This window comes from Denticeps clupeoides, chromosome 20, assembly GCF_900700375.1.
Source record: "Denticeps clupeoides chromosome 20, fDenClu1.1, whole genome shotgun sequence".
In the NCBI taxonomy this organism is placed as follows: domain Eukaryota; kingdom Metazoa; phylum Chordata; class Actinopteri; order Clupeiformes; family Denticipitidae; genus Denticeps; species Denticeps clupeoides.
Genome location: NC_041726.1, coordinates 13,027,232 through 13,046,123, shown reverse-complemented (window position 1 = coordinate 13,046,123; position 18,892 = coordinate 13,027,232). Strand labels below are relative to the sequence as shown.

The 18,892-nt window shown below is 43.1% G+C and overlaps 1 protein-coding gene and 1 long non-coding RNA gene across 5 annotated transcripts; one reads left to right on the top strand and one right to left on the bottom strand.

The window, feature by feature from the left end:
- Positions 1-1,477: 1,477 nt before the first annotated feature.
- On the bottom strand, positions 1,478-17,194 carry LOC114769974 (histone-lysine N-methyltransferase SETDB1-B-like). 4 transcript variants are annotated; one of them, XM_028963449.1, is made up of 21 exons: positions 17,041-17,182; positions 15,735-15,982; positions 15,309-15,493; positions 14,825-14,868; positions 14,152-14,737; positions 13,552-13,665; positions 12,307-12,505; positions 11,681-11,754; positions 11,356-11,546; positions 11,022-11,115; positions 9,423-9,643; positions 9,355-9,377; positions 7,667-7,868; positions 6,437-6,792; positions 5,552-5,668; positions 5,307-5,476; positions 4,307-4,483; positions 2,763-3,044; positions 2,299-2,501; positions 1,979-2,067; positions 1,478-1,721 (listed from the first exon to the last, which is right to left on the bottom strand). In XM_028963449.1, exons 1-21 carry the CDS (start codon positions 17,176-17,178, stop codon positions 1,610-1,612), a joined length of 3,825 nt encoding a protein of 1,274 aa, XP_028819282.1. In that variant the 5' UTR covers positions 17,179-17,182; the 3' UTR covers positions 1,478-1,609. The 4 variants fall into 4 exon arrangements, with proteins under 4 accessions (XP_028819282.1, XP_028819285.1, XP_028819281.1 ...); XM_028963452.1 differs by having other exon boundaries at positions 9,355-9,643; positions 15,735-15,921; positions 17,041-17,194; XM_028963448.1 differs by having other exon boundaries at positions 9,355-9,643; positions 17,041-17,181.
- Positions 6,313-6,960, top strand: LOC114769976 (uncharacterized). The gene is made up of 3 exons (XR_003743292.1): positions 6,313-6,537; positions 6,620-6,825; positions 6,930-6,960. It is a non-coding gene; the product is annotated as an uncharacterized LOC114769976 (long non-coding RNA).
- Positions 17,195-18,892: the final 1,698 nt, after the last annotated feature.

Below are 18,892 nucleotides of genomic sequence, written 5' to 3'. Positions count from 1 at the left end.
CGATGTTCACACTTTGTAAACCTTGATACTAGTTTTGCTCAATGTCTGCTCGGTGGAGAGTTTGCAACAGTGCTCCAGTTTAGACTCCGCGATTTTAAGGCCGATTTCGAGGTCGACCAACCAAAGCCGGCGATTAATCGATTAGATCGGCCGTGGTCGCCGATTGACCACAGAAATCCGGCGTGGAAGCATCTGGTCCGGTCCAGTCGCCAACTGTCCACGGCCAGATAGCCGGGATCCGATTCCTCACCCAGAGCCATTCCACTTTCTCGATTTTTATAGCAAATTTGGGTTTGGTTGGTAAGTAAGAGACTGTGTAACATGTCTAGTTTGAAATACTAGGAAGTGTGGGTTAGGCAGGAAAATGTCTGCTAAAACACTCAACTAAATTAAAGGATTTAATTTAGCAACATTTCTGTCGTGAATGTTCTTTCTCGATTTTTCAATGCTCACGCTTATCTCCGAACTCAATCTAGCGCTCCATCAGTCGGCACCATCGGATAAAGATATACAGTACAGGCCAAAAGTTTGGACACACCTTCTCATTCAATGTGTTTTCTTTATTTTCATGACCATTTACGTTGGTAGATTCTCACTGAAGGCATCAAAACTATGAATGAACACATGTGGAGTTATGTACTTAACAAAAAGTGGAGACCTGGCCTCCACAGTCACCGGACCAGAGCCCAGTCGAGATGGTTTGGGGTGAGCTGGACCGCAGAGTGAAGGCAAAGTGCTAAACACCTCTGGGAACTCCTTCAAGACTCTTGGAAAACCATTTCAGGTGACGACCTCTTGAAGCTCATCGAGAGAATGCCAAGAGTGTGCAAAGCAGTAATCAGAGCAAAGAAACTAGAATATAAAACATGTTTTCACTTATTTCACCTTTTTTTGTTAAGTACATAACTATGAATGAACACATGTGGAGTTTTGATGCCTTCAATCAGAATCTACCAATGTAAATGGTCATGAAAATAATGAAAACACATTGAATGAGAAGTTGTGCCCAACCCTTTAACCTGTACTGTACAGGGTGGGCCATTTATATGGATACACCTTAATAAAATGGGATGGTTGATGACATCGAACACATTTTATAAGTGGTCAGAAACTTGTAAATAACTCATGAAAGAATAAAGTTAAAACCAAGCACACTATTGTTTTTCTTGTGAAATTACCAATAAATATGATGTTACATGACCCTCTTCCTATTGAAAAAACTAAAGTTGGAACCAAGATGACCGACTTCAAAATGGCCACTATGGTCACCAGCCATCTTGAAAAGTTTGCCCAGTCACATATACTAATGTGCCACAAACAGGACGTTAATAACACCAACCATTCCCATTTTATTAAGGTGTATCCATATAAATGCCCCACCCTGTAGATCACTATGAAGTCAACCTCCTTGGTAGGTGTTTTTAATAATATATAGTCAGTGTTTTTTGCATGTTATAGACATGATGTACACACCAAACACATCAAGAGATTTATTTAAATCATTTTTAAAAATTATTAAAACCGCACATTCAGTTCCCCAAAACATAATTATACAATCTAAAAACAATTATATAAAACCACAGGGTATTCCTGGTAAAAATGCACGATTTCACACCAGCCGTCCCCTGCATTCGGCAGCACCACAGCAGCACGCTTTCCCTTTCTCGCCATCCGCTTTGTAATTGTAGTCCCACGTCAGCTCTGTTCCGGCTGTGATGCGGCTGAGGAAGAGAGAGCGAAGCATTGTGGGTAAATGCACGCGGTAGAACGCTGCTAAACATCACGGTCAACTCTTCTTCCCCACGACAACGGACATTTTACATTTCAAAACGACATCATTTGCAAAAAATTATAAATACACAAAAACAAACTCTTTCACAGCGAACGGTTCCTGCGTATAATTGGTAATTATTCCAGTTCACTGAAAAACCTACAGGGGTTTCCAAACGTTACGGGACAAAGATTTCAATTGACTGACTTGTTAGCAAAGAATGCGATCCAGGGGAACCGGAGGTCATGCGTGTCCACGAAGACATTCTGGACAAACATGTTCGGCTTGCAGCTATGCTGTAGGGAGCAAAAGAGGAGAAACGATGAGACGTTTGTTTTAGGGACAGATGGTGAAAGGCAGTGGTGGCCTAGCAGACTTGTAACCTTGTCGGTTGTGGGTTCAAATCCCGAACAGTCAAGGTGCCACGCAAGGTACAGTCCCCACACCCTGCCCCCCGGGTGCCGGTCATGGCTGCCCACTGTTCACTAAGGGTGATGGACACATTTAGTCATGGCAGGCCTGCTTACGTTGAAGTAACGCGCCACGTTGCCCTGCTGCCTGGTGTCGATGATGAAACAGGACGCCTGGCCATCAAAGAGCCTCCTGGTGACGTTTGTTGGTCCCTCTGGGTCAGGGGCTGCTTTAAGAGGTTTAACCCTCTGGTAAGAGGATTTGACAGCGATGCAGCGCCTTTGAGTCCCCTCCCCCTCCTTCTGCTTATTATCTGAGGCTGTTAAAGCAGTAAAAGAGATGATTAGTGTTTTATCATTTATAAACTGATAAATAAAATGGATTTATTTTGTATAGTATAGTTGTACAAAGTGGGCATGTGTGTCACATCGCAACAACGGTGGAATTTCTGGTTGTATAAACTGTCTATAAGGGGAAAGGCAATGACCACAGATCCACTGGAGCAACTTATTGGTGGGGTTCAGCTATCTGTTGACCACTAGCTACCACGCTCAGTTTACGGTGTAACCGTAACCCTCACCATCAAGACCTTTTCTGTTCCCGTGTGTGGTGGGCGATTCATCATCCTTTTCATTCCCGTCTTCCTTAGTGCCTGGAAATATTGACCCTTGGTTTTCCACGTTTATCCGTCCTCCCCGCCCTCTTTCACCTTGTGCTACGGCGCCACTCCTCCGGGTCACGTAGCTCCTCGGTCCGACGGACCAGGTATCAGACTCCTCTGCTACAAAGCTGCTGTCAGAGCTGCAGTCCTGATGCTCACTGTCACTGTTGTCCTCCCGCATCTCTTGAACAAGCGTTTCTTCTGGAAAAGGAGAACACGGTACTTTAGTTACCAAAAGAACAAGCATTGTGACCGTCTATAACGAGGTGTGCGTTATATTCACATCCCAATAAAAGTCACTTTACGGCGCTTGGTTCGGTTTCCTTTTACACATTTAAAAATCCAAACGAACCAAAAACAGGAAGCAGATCGACGATTGACAACATTGAAATTTACCCTCAAATCACTGTTCTCTAGTCATGTGATAGCGTTTGGTCCTGTTTTGGTTCGGTACGTGTTCTCACCAGGCCTGTAGGTGTGAAAGCGCCTTTAATGAGGATTATTTACATTTAATCCTGATCCAGAGCGACTTCCAACGTGCTTCCATGTTACCATCGATGAAGTGATCAATTCTGGTTCACTAGGACCCCCAACTATGAATACAGTCTTTTTATTCACTCCGTTGTAGTTTCTATACACAAGTCAGACAATAAGAAAGTTACAAGTTCATCTAAATATTCTGTAAAGAGGAAGGTCTTGAGCTGCCGTTTGAATCTGATGCAGGGGGGGCAGCTACTGGGAGCCAGTGGAGGGAATGTAGCAGTGGGGTGGTGTGGGAGATCAGTCGTGCTGTGAGGTTACTAAGGACTGAACCAGCATCTGGGTGGCCTGTGTTGACAGATAAGGGCGGATTCGTCTGATATTGTAGAGAAGGACTCTACATGCTGATGTGAGTGGAGAAGGAGAGTTGGTTGTCTACTGTTACTCCAAGTTTGTAGAAGGAGAGAGCTGTGAGTTGTCCAGGTCAATAGCGAGGATTATTCGGTACAAATATTTTCTGCAACACTTTCGCACTTGTGGAAGTAATAACAGAGCATCCTATTTCTTATTTGAGGAACAGCTACAGGATAATAGAAATACGTGAGGATGCATTTGTGAGTTAAAATTTGTGTAATTCCCAAAGATTCCCAACCACACGGCATTGTTTTAATTTGAGATGAGAGTTCTATCGGGAGTCATTTAGAAACTGAAAGGAACACAACCCGAGACAAATTAAAGACAGCCGCTCCTGTTGTTATCACTAATGAAAGTGAAAATGTGAAAGTGAAGTGATTGTCACACGTGATACACAGCAGCACAGCACACAGTGCACACAGTCAAATTTGTCCTCTGCATTTAACCCATCACCCTGAGTGAGCTGTGGGCAGCCATGACATGTGCCCGGGGAGCAGTGTGTGGGGACGGTGCTTTGCTCAGTGGCACCTTGACAGATCGTACTCGGTGTTCGAACAAGGGACACCCACCTTCGCTGAGCTCGCCCTCTTCTTCAGCACCACCTCCCTCGTCATCGGTACAGCGAGCTTCACTCTCGTATCCCTCTTTCAGATGCTCCACAGCCTCAATGTAGTCCAGGCTAGTAAGGTGCTTATTCCCCCCCATGTTTCTTTCCATGCCAATGACAGATTCATTCAGAATTCTGCCTGGAAAGGAGAGACGTGTTGACTTTTGATTAGTTTACGTTTTTATTCCTGTCATTTTCTATAACAGTATAAAACATTTTCTCCTGAAACTCATACAAAATGTTACTATTTTCATGGATTCGTCATGCTCCGATAATCTCATTATCATTCAAATTTATTGAATTGTTAACAGAAATAAATATTAATAAACAAATGTAATATAAGAAAGCGCCACTGATTGTGAACACACATATTAAGATGTCAGGTGATCAAGATCTTTAAAAGCTATTATTTCAGGCAGCTCCAAAAGCACTAAGAAAAGGCAAAGTGAACAGGGAAGTGCACATATTGTGGATCTATGTAACGGCGGGAATCTAGACACGGCTCAGTTCATATAATCTCGATATACACAAAAATAAACAAAAAGATAAAACACAAGCACATTTGGCAACACAACAATAAGGGGAAATTCCAGCCCGTACACAGCGCAAATATTTAGATATATTTAGTTTTTCACGTTGAGATTTGTCAGTGGGGTTCTGGTATAATTATGTCAGCCATCACACCAGGCACAGTCATAAAAAATAGCCTGAATAGGTGAGGGGAGACTGGCCTAAAACCCAACTGATAAAATAATGTTAATATTAAACAAGCAGTCTGTATTATGAATTGGAGTTCGTGTTTGCAATGTGGAAACTGCACACCACTACGGAATTACAGTAAATGTGTGTCTAATACACACACATACATATACAAAATAAATGAAGAAAACCCCATCCGAATCAGGTATTTAAAACCACAGAACTATTCTTTCAAGTGGGAAAGGCGGTCCTATTTCTCTTACCTGTAAGAACACAGATGAAGGTGCCTCTGGCCAAATCGTCCTTACAACGGACGCCCCAGCCCTTCTGCTTCATCTTAAAGACCTGGAGACGCACCTGCATGTCTTGCTGCACCACCCTGTTGGAGCACATCTTGGGGTCACAGCGGCACATGGCATTGCACTCGTATATCCTGCATAGAGAAACATGAATATTAAAGGGCCTGTTCATTTGCAAAGCAATATAGCGAGAGACGAAAGGAACTCACCCTGTAGGCACATTCTTCAGCAGTCTCTTGTAAGTATATCCTACCGTGCTGTCCACAGGTCCTCCTGGACACAAGCTGGTAGACTCAACGGTCAACTGCTGGCAGGCGCACTTGAACCTGTCGTGCACCAATACAAATATATATGTCTGAAGCCTTTTTTTAAGTTTGTCAATGAGTTTGAGCAATTTGTTATAGAAGCTCAGTACATTAAATGTCAAAATTCCGAGCAGGACACAACAGCTGCCCGACCTGCAGCAGCTACAATTATGTGACCTCTTTAAAATCTGGTTTACCTAAATTTACATTATTTATCAGACGCCCTTATCCAGAGCGACTTACAATCAGTAGTTACAGGGACAGTCCCCCCCTGGAGCAACTCAGGGTTAAGTGTCCTGCTCAGGGACACAATGGTAGTAAGTGGGATTTGAACCTGGGTCTTCTGGTTCATAGACGAGTGTGTTACCCACTAGGCTACTACAACCCTATGCAATATATATTTATACTGCACATGTTGCACTTATATTGTGTTTAATATATTTAAGGTACACGCATCATATTTTGTGTATTTGCACCATAGCAATTTATGAAAAAAAATATATTTATATATCTGTGAACGCCTCCTTCATATCTGTTAGTTGGACTGCATATCCAGATGGGTATAAAAGCCCCCCCATATTCTCCGCTCTGATGCAACAGCCGTCCCCATCTGAATTCACTATGGGCCGTGTCCTGGTTCATCTGGCAAGCTTCCACACACATTTTCTCACATTTCATTGCTCAGAGTGACAGGCATCTGGCTGCACCCCCTTTTCCTTTAAAACCAGTTCTAGTTGCATCTCTCTCTCTCTCTCTCTCTCTCACACACACACACACACACAACCCTACCTATCGCGACAGCCATCCGTACAGTCACAGCCCACCAAAAAGTCTGGGTGTGTATTGATGTTGACGCCAAAGGCTGGGATCCTCTTGGTAAAGTAGGCCAGGTTAGGCAGTGGAAAGGAATCAACCTCGTTCACGCAGGACACAGGCACTCTCTCAAAATTCTTTGATATGTCCTGTTGCCAGAAGAGCGTCTGACGTTCTGGCCCAAGACCGCGCTTCACCAGCACATCTGGGTCCAGGCAGAACATGTCGATATAGAGGAACTCGCAGCGCGTCTGCAGTAGGAACTCCTGTACATCCTCCATGGAGGCCAGACTGCAGCCGCACGGCGAACGGTAGAAAACATGGAACACCAACTGGGACGAGAGAAAGGACCCAAGATAGGAATGGTGAGGGCAAAGTACAAATTATTTCTCCGTCAGATTTTAGTTTAAAACATTTGAGAAGTAAAACAACAAGGTTACCTCCCGTTTCTCGTGCTTTTTCTGCCCAGAGATATTCCCTCCCCTCCCCTGAAACATGGCTCCTAAACGTGCGAGGCATTGCAGTTGCTCGACGATGATAGGAGGTACAAACGAGCACAAATGCATTTTTTTTTTTAGTTCCGTCCCGTGAGGTTAATTTTCAATTTGTGGGTTAATTTTATTCTTTTCTAGAAAACGCCGACTTCCTGTCTGCACAAAACATTGTGGTTGGTGAACGATGTTGATGACATCATTTACGTGAATGCCACCTCAACTTCTATTGGCCTCTCTGCTCCTCATCCCGCCTCTCTCCTCCTCATTATCATTTAAAGGTACAGACACCGTAACGCCGCGTCCTGGGAAATCTCATTGTGGGACTGGATCAAAGTGGCTGTAATTCTGCACCGAGGCTAAATTTTGGAAAGAGACTTCAAATACAAAACTAGGATATAAGACCGATATAAAAGCAAAGAAAAAAAATGATCATAAGAGGGACCTTTAAGTAAAAAGGCTCACAACATACGCAGCACAATCATCAAAAGCTCAAGATTGTACGTTGATTAAACTGCACATTGGGATAAAACGGCCATTATGAGAACAGTGTTTAGATTTTATTTATAATTTTTTTTTTTTTTTTTTTACCTCAATTCAGATGAATTGAAATGCAGCAACCTCTAGATTAATTGGTTCATGCTTTCATAAAATGTAACAACTACAATGGAGCAGTGGAAGTCGGACCCGGCCACAGGTTCCAGTCTGTGCTCACCTTCTGCTTCTCGCGGCAGCGCCCAGTCATGCGCCTGAATCCGTGGAGCAAGGGAATGAGCAGGGGGTTGCGGCCCCGGGGTTGGTGTGTCGGGGGCCGATGGCCATCTAGACAGGCGGGGCAGCAGCGGTGGGGTGTGTAGACCAGGCGGTTACTATACTTGGGTAGATCAGGTGAGGGTGGACCCCGTTTGATGCCCTGCCTGCGCGTTATAAAAAAAAAAAAGTTTACATTAGGGCTGCACGATATTGGGAAAATATGCGATATTGTTGTTGAATATTGCGATAACGATATTTCTTGCGATATAACATTTCCCTAGAGAAATGCTTTTTAAATTATTATTATTACTACTATCTATTAAAAAAAAATTATATGTAATGATCATACTAAAATAAACAGGTAATATATATTCATTTGATCTAATTAAATCTAATTCAGGCTCAAAAGAAACTGTCATGGAAGTTGCAAATATTTAGACTTCAAAACATTATGAATGACTTAAAACCCTCAGCAGATATTCTGATTTTTGTTTGCTGTTACCATAGACCTGGCAACACAGTATGAATTGCTTTCAAAGATTACTTTTATTTACATGTAACCATACACTCACCAATTGTCTTAAAACAAGAGCATCTTTAAAACAAAATATCTATATTTAAAAAATATTATTAAACAAAAATGAAATAAGAAAATACTATTAAACAAAGTGTACAGGCCTTAAATTAATTGGTATGTAGTGGAAACACTAACATATTGCCAACATCACCATAAATAAAAATTAACATTACATGATCCGGTCTAGTCAATAGCATTATATCACCTACTTGGGAGGCGGGTATAAAGATGGGTTAAATTTGGACACATAAATGCTTGGCACATTAATTAATGCTGCGTCCGAAATCGCATACTACGTGGAGGAGATGCAGGAATCCCACATTTTCTACCTCTGAGAGTGGCTGGTCTCTCCATGCAATGTACCCGATAATTGCCCGTGTTATTTTCACAGCACGTGGACATTTTCTCTTGTCTTTTGCTGCAGCGGGCACTCTGCGCTGAAACACAGACATTTCTCAGACTGTGATATCGGTCCCCGGTATCGGCGGACTTTTAACGAGTATGAGAAAATGTGGTGTCGGTGAATCCCTACTATGAATTCGGGCATACTACTCGCCTCGCATACTGCAAATAGTTAACCATGTTACGGGTAAATGTGTTCTGTTGGGGTTCGGGATGTGCGTGTTATGGGGATTTAATGTAACTTTACACCGGGAGGTAGTGGTGTAGGGCTGTAGGAGAAGAAAATCCGCCTCCCTTTTTGTAGAATCCGGAGGAGTAGGCATTGGCTGATGGCGCCAACTACTGGCTTCCGTTTAATAAAAAGCGTTATTCCGAAACTCTAATGATTGAGCCGATTTCTCCTTTCCTGACCTCGTGGCGACGGCTCGTCACAATAGTATGAGATTTCAGACGCTGCATACATTTCATTTATCGCAACTCTTTGCGATACAGATATCGCGATAACGATATTTTTTCGATATATCGTGCAGCCCTAGTTTACATGCCCGTCTGCATTACTATTCTTTTGCCATTTCTTAAACCATTTGCTACACTTGAAAATTTTGTTGTAGAATAAGTTCTTGCATGTTAAAATAAAAATGTAAACTGTGCAGTGAAAACAGGAAGCTTACTGTATTCTGGGAGGCTGATGAGAGGCAGCGGTTGACTGAGAGGACGCCGAAACCGTGACAGCCTGAGAAACAGACTTTGATGAGACGACCACTGATGATGTGACTGATTGTAAAGAAATCGGCACCAAGCTGACGACCGGCAGCATGCTCTTGCTGTGGGTTGAAACTGATGTGGTGGCGACTCGCTGTGCGGCCGATGTCGTTGTGGTGGCAGCTTGTGGTGCGGCTGCTGTCGTGGTTGGTGCTCTGGTACATGTTGTTGAGAAACGCTGTTGCGTTTTAAGAGAAGCTGCGAGAAACAAACAGAAAAGTTAAGTGTAGTGATGCATCGATCGATCACGCGATCTTCAGCCTGAGCGGACAGATTGGTGAGTGGTCTGACATATTTCAGATGCCAAACTGGTGCGCAGAACCACATCACAGTTGGATGAATCGCAATGGAACACGCGAGACCCGGTTTCTGTGCAAGAAAGGTTGCATTCTTGCAACGGGGCTCAGCTCAAGTAGTCGGTGTGGTTAACACCATCACTGTGCACCAGCCTCACAATCCCACCACATAATAACAATACCTCATTCTTTCAGGTATATAAGGAGATCCCTAAACCACATATCAAGCTGTATATACACAATGGAGTGGAAAAAAAAAAAGTGTCTCTCCCCCCTCTAAAAAAAACAAAAAATCATAAAAACAAACCTTTAAAGTCAGGCTTTTCTCTTTATAGTGTCATATTTCTTTAGATTGTTTCATGTTTTTAACCAGTTGTGCTTTTATTGTACTTTAACCATACTATTCCAGTTATCTTCTCTTGTAAATGTTTTTATTGGATGTTTGGTGTCTGTTACCGTGTCTAGTCTAGGGTGGTAGTAGCCTAGTGGGTAACACACTTGCCTGTGAATCAGAAGACCCAGGTTCAAATCCCACTTACTACCATTGTGTCCCTGAGCAAGACACTTAACCCTGAGTGTCTCCAGGGGAGGACTGTCCCTGTAAATACTGATTGTAAGTAGCTCTGGATAAGAGCGTCTGATAAATGCTGTAAATGTAAAATGTAAATGTAGTCATCATAGACGATCTTATTAAATGACATTTTTTTTCCCTGTCCAAAGTTCGATCATGGCTCACGGACAGCAGAAAATTCAGTCCCAGCAAAAAAATGCCAAAAAGGCTGCAGAGAAGAAGCAGCAAGGGGCAGACCAGAAGACGGCCGCTAAAGCTGCACTTGTCCACACCTGTCCTCTGTCTGCAGGGTCAGCTTCTTCTCTTCATTCCTGCTCCTAACATGTTTCATTTTACAGCCACCCTTTAACTGTGATTGGTGATTACTTAAAGTTTTTGAACTGAGGAGGATGCCAGACCCCAAAACACTCAAGTTTTTTTTTTTAATTGTTATTTATATATAATGTTTTTTTTTTATTGAATAAATTTTTTTGTAACTGGATGGGATGAAATATAATAGAATGCCTTTTTATAGTTACTATATGCATGTACAATGAGATTGAAAGCAACTCATTCAGTACAAAATATTCAAAAATACAAATACAGTCAATAAACTCAACTATGATTTTTTATGAGTTTGCATGAGTTGGAGAAAACAGCTAGTATTTATACTATAAGACGTATGATCTTAGCAGATGTGTGTGTATGAGGGAGCATGCAGAGCAATTACCTTGTTTTTTGGCCTCAGCAGCACGTTCTTTCATTTGAAAAATATGTTTCAGGCGGTCTGAACCTTTATGTAGCCATACTGTGCGGTCATCATCCTGCACCAAACACAGAATACATTACCAAGTGTTCAGAAATTCATAAAGAAGTCCCATCCCAGCCTGCAAACACACATACAGAAATATGTTTCAGAAGCTTGTATGATTTATATGATTATGTAACGAAATCCAAAGAAAAAAGGCTGGGGAGCTTCAGTTTTCAAGCATTAAACATTTGTTAAAACAAAAAATGATATTGGGACAAGCCATTCTTAACGTAATACTCCAACATGTACAAACCTTCAAGACCACCTTAATCAGGCTACAATCGACCTGTTTGATGCAGCCAGGTAGCCACTGGCCGTCATAGTCCACCTCGACCGGCTCGCCTTCTGGCTTGGTCACGTAGATGACGCAAGGGTACGCCTTCAAATAGTTCTGCACGAAATGCTGCCAGGCCACGTCCTCAATATCTTCAAGCACATTATTCGCTGCACACAGCGTGAAGAAAGGGAGTTGTAAAGACATCAGCCAGTCACTTCAAGCACTATCACCACATTCAATCTGTAATATCGTCATTATTAGCAACTACACAGACAGAAACATTACGAACATAAAAACCTACATGGTGCGTGGACCAAGTGCATATCTGGCAGTCCAACGTAGGCAGAGTGACCGTCATCAAAAAACACCAGAAACCTGCAAAATACACAGACATATCTCGAGCGAGTCATTTATTCATAAACATCAAATCATTTAATACATTGATATTTGCGAGGCACGTATTAATTATCTTAGTAATCTATGAGTCAAAGAAGCAGCAGCTGACGCTTTTGGAACACGTGCGTATTTCTTAAGGTACATCCGTATTTCTTGCGTATTTCTTAAGGTACATTAAAAAAAAAAAAATACTTCAGATACAGCAATAGGGACCACTCACATGGATATAAAAGCAAAAAAATGTCAGATAACCTTTAATAATTAATTGCAAATACTTGGGTGAAAAGAGAGAGGGAAATCTCAAGTCTCCCAACATGTTGGTATTCTAGCTGTTGAAATACTTGAGCATTTTTTAATGTTCTCCAGAACATTCTGAAGAAACTGGTCAATCTGAGAACAGAATCTTGAGTGTAAAAAGCTCTCTGTAGCTAGTACAACTTGATAAGAGGACATTGTCCTGGTCACTAGACATTAGCCTCAGGCGCCAGAGTGGTAGCAACTCGGCAATTACTCGGTGAAATTCTCACACACCTCATGCGGTTCTTGCGGTCAGGCAGCTCCGCCAGGATAGCAGAGTGCAACCAGTTCTGATGTTCCTCTTTATAGCGGGCGACCACTCTGGCTCCGATAAACAGGTCTTTCAGCTGGGCTGCCTTCTCGTAGGCCACATGATGACCAGAGAGCAGGCACTTCCTCTTCCCAAACTCCACCTTATACCTGTCCACACCATCTGAAAACAAAGCAAAAGACAGGGGACGGGACACAACAGCAAATCATTAGGCAAACTTTAATGTGAGTAGTGTTACTCCGAAATAATAATACTCAACACAAGTAAAAAGTACTCATCCAAAATTACTCAAGTACTGAGTAACTGTTTGAGTGTAATATCTCATGAATGTTTTTATATATGTGCTAATTCTGGTATTTCCTAATAATAATAATAATAACTTATTAAAGTACGTAGTAATTAATGGACTAAATCTGAGCACACAAACTCTCCTAAGTATACAAATTATATGTGTTAGCGTTGACATATTAAATAAAACAGCGACACGATAACACTACGTCCTTCTTCTAGAGAACATGTATATTGTATTTTTTTTTTATTATTTACAAAGTTTGCTGCTTCAAACACATATTTTTGTCAGTTGTTACATCAGTTTGTTACTCGTTACTTTTATCAACAATTCCAGCAAATGTATGCAAAAAGTCAATATTTCCAGCATTGGCCCTTTTTTACCAAGACCTCTGCAATTTGTCCTGGCCATCAACTTTTGGGCCAAATCCTGACAAATCCCGCATCTTGAGGCTTGACCACAAGTTCTCAATGGGATTAAGTTCTGGGGAGTTTCCTGGCCATGGACCCAAAATTTCAACGTTTTGTTCCCCGAGCCGCTTAGTTCTGAATGTGTTTCCTTGCAAGTAACCATGGTTAACAGAGGAAGAACCATGATTTCAAGCATCACCCTCCTTTTAAAGCATCCAGTCTGCTATTTTAACTCAGTCAGCAGGACAGAATGATCTCCGGCCTTGTGCTCCTCAACACTCTCACTTGTGTTAATGAGAGGATCACTGAAATGATCTCAGCAGGTCCTTTTGTGCCTGAAATGCTATGGAAAATGTTTTTTTGGGGATTAAGTTCATTTTCATGGCAAAGAGGGACTTTGCAATTCATCTGATTGCTCTACATTCTGGAATAAAAAATGGAAGCAGAAAACTTTGTGAAAACCAGTATTTGTGTTGCCCACAACTGTATGTGTGGACACATAGGCCTACCAATTCTTCTGATCTCTTTCAAAATGCCAGAATGCCACGTCTTTGTCCTCTTCCTGCCAAGGACAGACATGCCCACTTCCAGAATGCTTGTTGTCTCAGGAGCCATCTGTGGGCCTGAAGAAAAGCACGATTGGGGAGGGAGCATAAACATTCATAAGGGCTGTCAAAATCAACACTGCGGATTAATCAATCATCAGGATTAAACTGATTAAAATTTGCAATGCAATTAACCCATCTGCAGTGCTGAATGACTCAAAATCCCTGAAATGTCTCTGTTAACACATTTCGGCCAGTTTGTCCAAGTCCAAGTACCTTCTAGTGAGGATTTATTAAATAAATAAATAAATAAATAATGGCACATTCAACCGACATACACATTAAGTCACTCTCAAGTAGCGTTGTGTCTCGGTAAGACTACTTCGGAAAAATTGACATAATTGCCAAATGGATTGCAGCAAACTGCAGACCTAATAGAGTCTTTGGATTTTTTTTTTTTTAACATAAATGTTTAATAAACATGTTAAGTGCACATATATTCGCTTATATATAGTATATTCACCCCAAAAGTGAAATTTTCCCCCTAATCTGGGACAATCTTACCTTCTGGTGGATTTGTGGGGGGTCTTGGAAAGGACGGAGCAGTTGTGGAGACTCTGGTAGGCGAGGTTGCTGCACCGGTCGTGATAGTTTGAGTTGGGGGTTTTGTGGGTGGAGGGATGCTGTCGGGTGCTTTACTTTGGGAGGTCACGCTGGTGCTTGAAAGGCTTGTACAAGATCTCCTGGTGACCGGGGTCGTCTTGGCGGACGCCGCTGAGGTCGTGGTGGAAGGCGTGACTCTCGATCCGGTACCAGCTTTGATTTGAATGGGTTTCATTCGTTCTACCATTTTTTTCAATTGCATTAACTTCTTATTTGCAGGAGAGGTAGAACTTGGTGTTTTGCTGGTATTTGAAACGTCTGGCTGCGCGCCGGCAGCTGCAGTCTTGGTTACGGAGGTAAAGACAGTAGAAACAGGAGCTTCAGCGCTTGCGTTCTCCTCTGCAGAAACCGTCGTGTTTCCAGATGCCGGGCTCTGGGGGGTCGCAGTATTGGACATCGCTGTCGCCGCACTCGGGTCAGCGCCGCCCTCTGCAACGCTCTCTGGTTGCTCGGTGACCTGGGAGGAGTCTTCTGGCTCAGCTGGTGCCTTTTTTCCACCAGGAAAGGAGGATCATTCTTTAGAAGACGTCTACTCGTCTCAGTGGTGTGTCGAGTGGTGTGGGAGTGTACCTACCATTTCGATGTCACGCGTTTCAGCTGCTGAGTTACTTGTCAGATCTGGTTAAAAAAAAAAAAAAAAAAAAGATCAAATCTGTTTCTGCTCTTTGAATTTTATATACATATATATATATATATATATATAAAAACCATGCTAAAGTGTTATGTCCCATGGTCATGTGATGTGCTGTGTTTTCTGTAGGAGGAGCCTGTAATTTACAGAACCGTCGGAGCGAGGCCGTTTAAGATGGCGTGGGTCTGCTGGACAGAAGGAGAGAGGGGACGAAAGACAGATGCCCTGTTCCCAGTAGTCTACCCAGGGTTTTTTTTTTGTGGCCTGACTTGTTGTTGTTTCAAGGCTGAATTGTACTGTTTCGATTTATTAAAATGACCTTGTTAAAACGTTTGTGGCCCCTCTTTCTAATCGTTCACATTCCTGAGCTAGAACAGGACGTAACATAAAGCTACTTAATAATAAATAATAAGAGATTATTATTTACCATGATCAATGCTGGAATTTTCAGTCCCGCCAGCATCGTCCTCTTCCTCCTCCTCATCATCTGTGATCTGTATGACACCGGTAGGTGGCTTTGCCGCGCCTTCGTCCTCAGAGTCGCTGTCTTTGTACTCCAGTCCCAGCTTGCTGTACAAGTCTTTCATCTTCGCCTCACACTCCAACACAGATCTGCAGCGCAGGACCAATCACCGGGAGTTTATTACTCTAATCATTTATTCACCATTTTAATACCGATGCAATTAAAACTTCTAGATTTCTATTACGTCCAATATTTTCTCAGAACTAAAATCAGAACGGGTCAACGACAGGTATTACACAAAGTTTTTTTCTTGCAATGTGTGACTGAGGTACACAAGTACGACAAGTGACGACAAACCAGGACACAAAGTTTCCCACACTGCACACTCACTCAAACGCGTTTTTAAAAAGCAGATTGTTCTTGCTGATCTCGTTCTCCTGGTGCAGCACCCACTGCTCGATGGCGGCCACGTCGGCAGCCCGCTGGGCCACGACTCTGTTCTGCTGCACCACCGCGTAGACATACTGCTGCAGCTCGTCCGGGCTCATCTCCACCTCATCCTCCTCGCTGTTCATTCCTGGGAGCAGAAGCACGCGGAATCCGTTCGCATTGTTGATGACAAAGGTGTAGTCATTGGCCTGTTTCAGCATCAATAATAAAAATCACATAGTTGTGCACATTAAATGTACAAAACGTTAGTAGAAAGAAAGAGAAAATTTCGCTTACATACTAACCCTTCAAGACGACCACATTAACAAAGAAGCATCACCTCCGCGACCTTCCATTCTCATGCACCAATACCGCATATACAGTACAGGGCAAAAGTTTGGACACCTTCTCATTCAATGTGTTTTCTTTATTTTCATGACCATTTACGTTGGTAGATTCTCACTGAAGGCATCAAAACTATGAATGAACACATGTAGAGTTATGTACTTAACAAAAAGTGGAGACCTGACCTCCACAGTCACCGGACCTGAACCCAATCGAGATGGTTTGGGGTGATCTGGACCACAGAGTGAAGGCAAAGGGGGGCAAAAAGTGCTAAACACCTCTGGGAACTCCTTCAAGACTGTTGGAAAACCATTTCAGGTGACGACCTCTTGAAGCTCATCGAGAGAATGCCAAGAGTGTACAAAGCAGCAATCAGAGCAAAGAAACTAGAATATAAAACATGTTTTCAGTTATTTCACCTTTTTTTGTTAAGTAGAGATCTTTTTGTTGTCGAGCTTGTAACAGGTCAATGACCTTTAATTTAAATTTAGCTAGATATTCCCTGAAGTCAGTTTTAATTCATAACCTGACAATGATCATTATAGACAAAAATGTGAATTCTTATATTTTATGAGGCCAAGCTGCAGCAAAACCGTTTCGTACATTTATCTGGATTTTTAATACCTAAAAGTTCCTTCTTTAAATTAACACTGGGCCAGTGCAACATGCATGCATCTCTCTACGTGTTTACCACGTTATTCACTACAGTTCACTATTGGTTAAAAATTAACTTGCCAGATAACTTGCCAAATGTGTTAAAAATTAACTTTTAATTGTAATGGAACCGGTAAATATTAAAGGTCGGGCGGCGCGTTTAAAAAGCGTAAATTACATTTAAAAAAGAAAAAACGCGCCCATCTCAGGCCTCCGGGAAGATCGGCTCCAACCATCGGGTCCAAACGCGCGGACCGAAGCGTCTCACCTGCGGCTGAAACGTGGCCGGGCGCTCAAAACAACATCCAAACATCCGTCTTGGAGCGCAGCAGCCCCGCCGCTTCCTGGCGGCAACGCGACGCGGGCGCGGAGACCGGAAGCTGGAAGCTGGAAACGTCGCGCGCATGCGCACTGCCTCCGCGGCGCCTTTATTCATTTATTAACGTCAGGGTCGAAGTCTCCCCGCAATCCGGGGCAACCAGGCCGTAATCGACGGTCCGTCTCAACTTTCTCGCTGGTCGGAACGCATCATCTGACCGCTCATTCACCGCGCAAGTCATCGTAAAAACCCGCGAAGATCTTCAGCTCCATCGGCGCCTTATGCGCCACCTGGTGGAACCCCAGGCATTACAGGGCGAGTTCAAATGAACGCAGTCATAATTATGTCTCCATTTTTAGGCAATTCTGTACAAATCCTCGACGGGCCAGATTAAAAATGACCAACGGGAAATGTATCCCGAAATGCCAAGGTGCCACTGAGGAGACATTGAGAAACTTGCTCCAGAGCGCTCCAGAACTCATTATTAATAATCTCATTATTCAGCAGGACAATGACCCTAAGCACACAGCCAAGATATCAAAGGAGTATCTTCAACACAACTCTGTGAATGTGGCTCAGTGAGAGCTCGGACTTGAATCTGAGAGAGATCTGGAGAGAGCACCAATGCTTCCCATCCAACCTGATGGAGCTTGAGAGGTGCTGCAATGAGGAATGGGCCAAACTGGCCAAGGGTAGGTGAGCTAAGCTTGTGGAATCGTATTCAAAAAGACTTGAGGCTGTAATTTCTGCCAAAGGTGCATCGACAAAGTATTAAGCAAACTCTGTGAATAAGACGAAAGAGATTGTTGTTGCCTTCAGGAGAGGAAATACTCAGCATGCTCCTCTGACCATCAACGGTGCATCTGTGGAGAGAGTGAGCAGCACCAAGTTCCTGGGTGTACACATCACTGAGGATCTCTCCTGGACAAATAACACCACTGCACTGGCCAAGAAAGCACAGCAGCGTCTATACTTCCTCCGCAAACTAAGAAGTGCAAGAGCACCAGCCCCCATCATGTACACATTCTACCGAGGAACCATTGAGAGCATCCTGTCTAGCAGCATCACTGTGTGGTTTGGAGCCTGCAATGCGTCCTGCCAAAAGGTCTCCAACGCATAGTCAGAGCAGCTGAGAGAATCATCGGTGTCCCTCTCCCCTCCCTCCAAGACATCTACAGCACACGCCTCACCAAGAAAGCCCTCGGCATAGCAGCTGATCCCACCCACCCAATGCAAACCTTCTTCAGCCTGCTGCCATCAGGGAGGAGAGTGCGGAGTCTCCAGGCCAGGACCAGCAGACTGAAGGACAGCTTCACCCATCAGGCTGTCAGGAAACTCAACTCCCTCCCAGCTCTGCCCCCACTCCCCTCACTCCCCTCTTCTGCTCCACAAACTCTCTGAACTCCAACACACACACACAAACTGACCAGTCACTCTGTGCAGCATTGGTCTGCCAACTACCTCACTTTGTCACTTTGTCACTTTTACACTTACAAGCTCTGTTGCACTACATGGTTTGCACTCTCCACCATGTGCCCTTATTTGTATATTGTGTTTTTAAAATTGTATTTATACCTTTGTATTTAATGTTACTGTTTGTATTGAATGTTACTTGTAAGCACCATGGGTCTGAGAGTAACAAAATTTCAGTTCTCTGCATGTCCTTTACATGTGGCAGAATTGACAATAAAGCTGACTTTGACCTTTGAATACTTATGTACATTAATTTGCCAAAACCTCACATTGTCATTATAAAGTGTTGTGTGTAGAATTCTGAAGAAATTCTGATGCTCCGTGATGC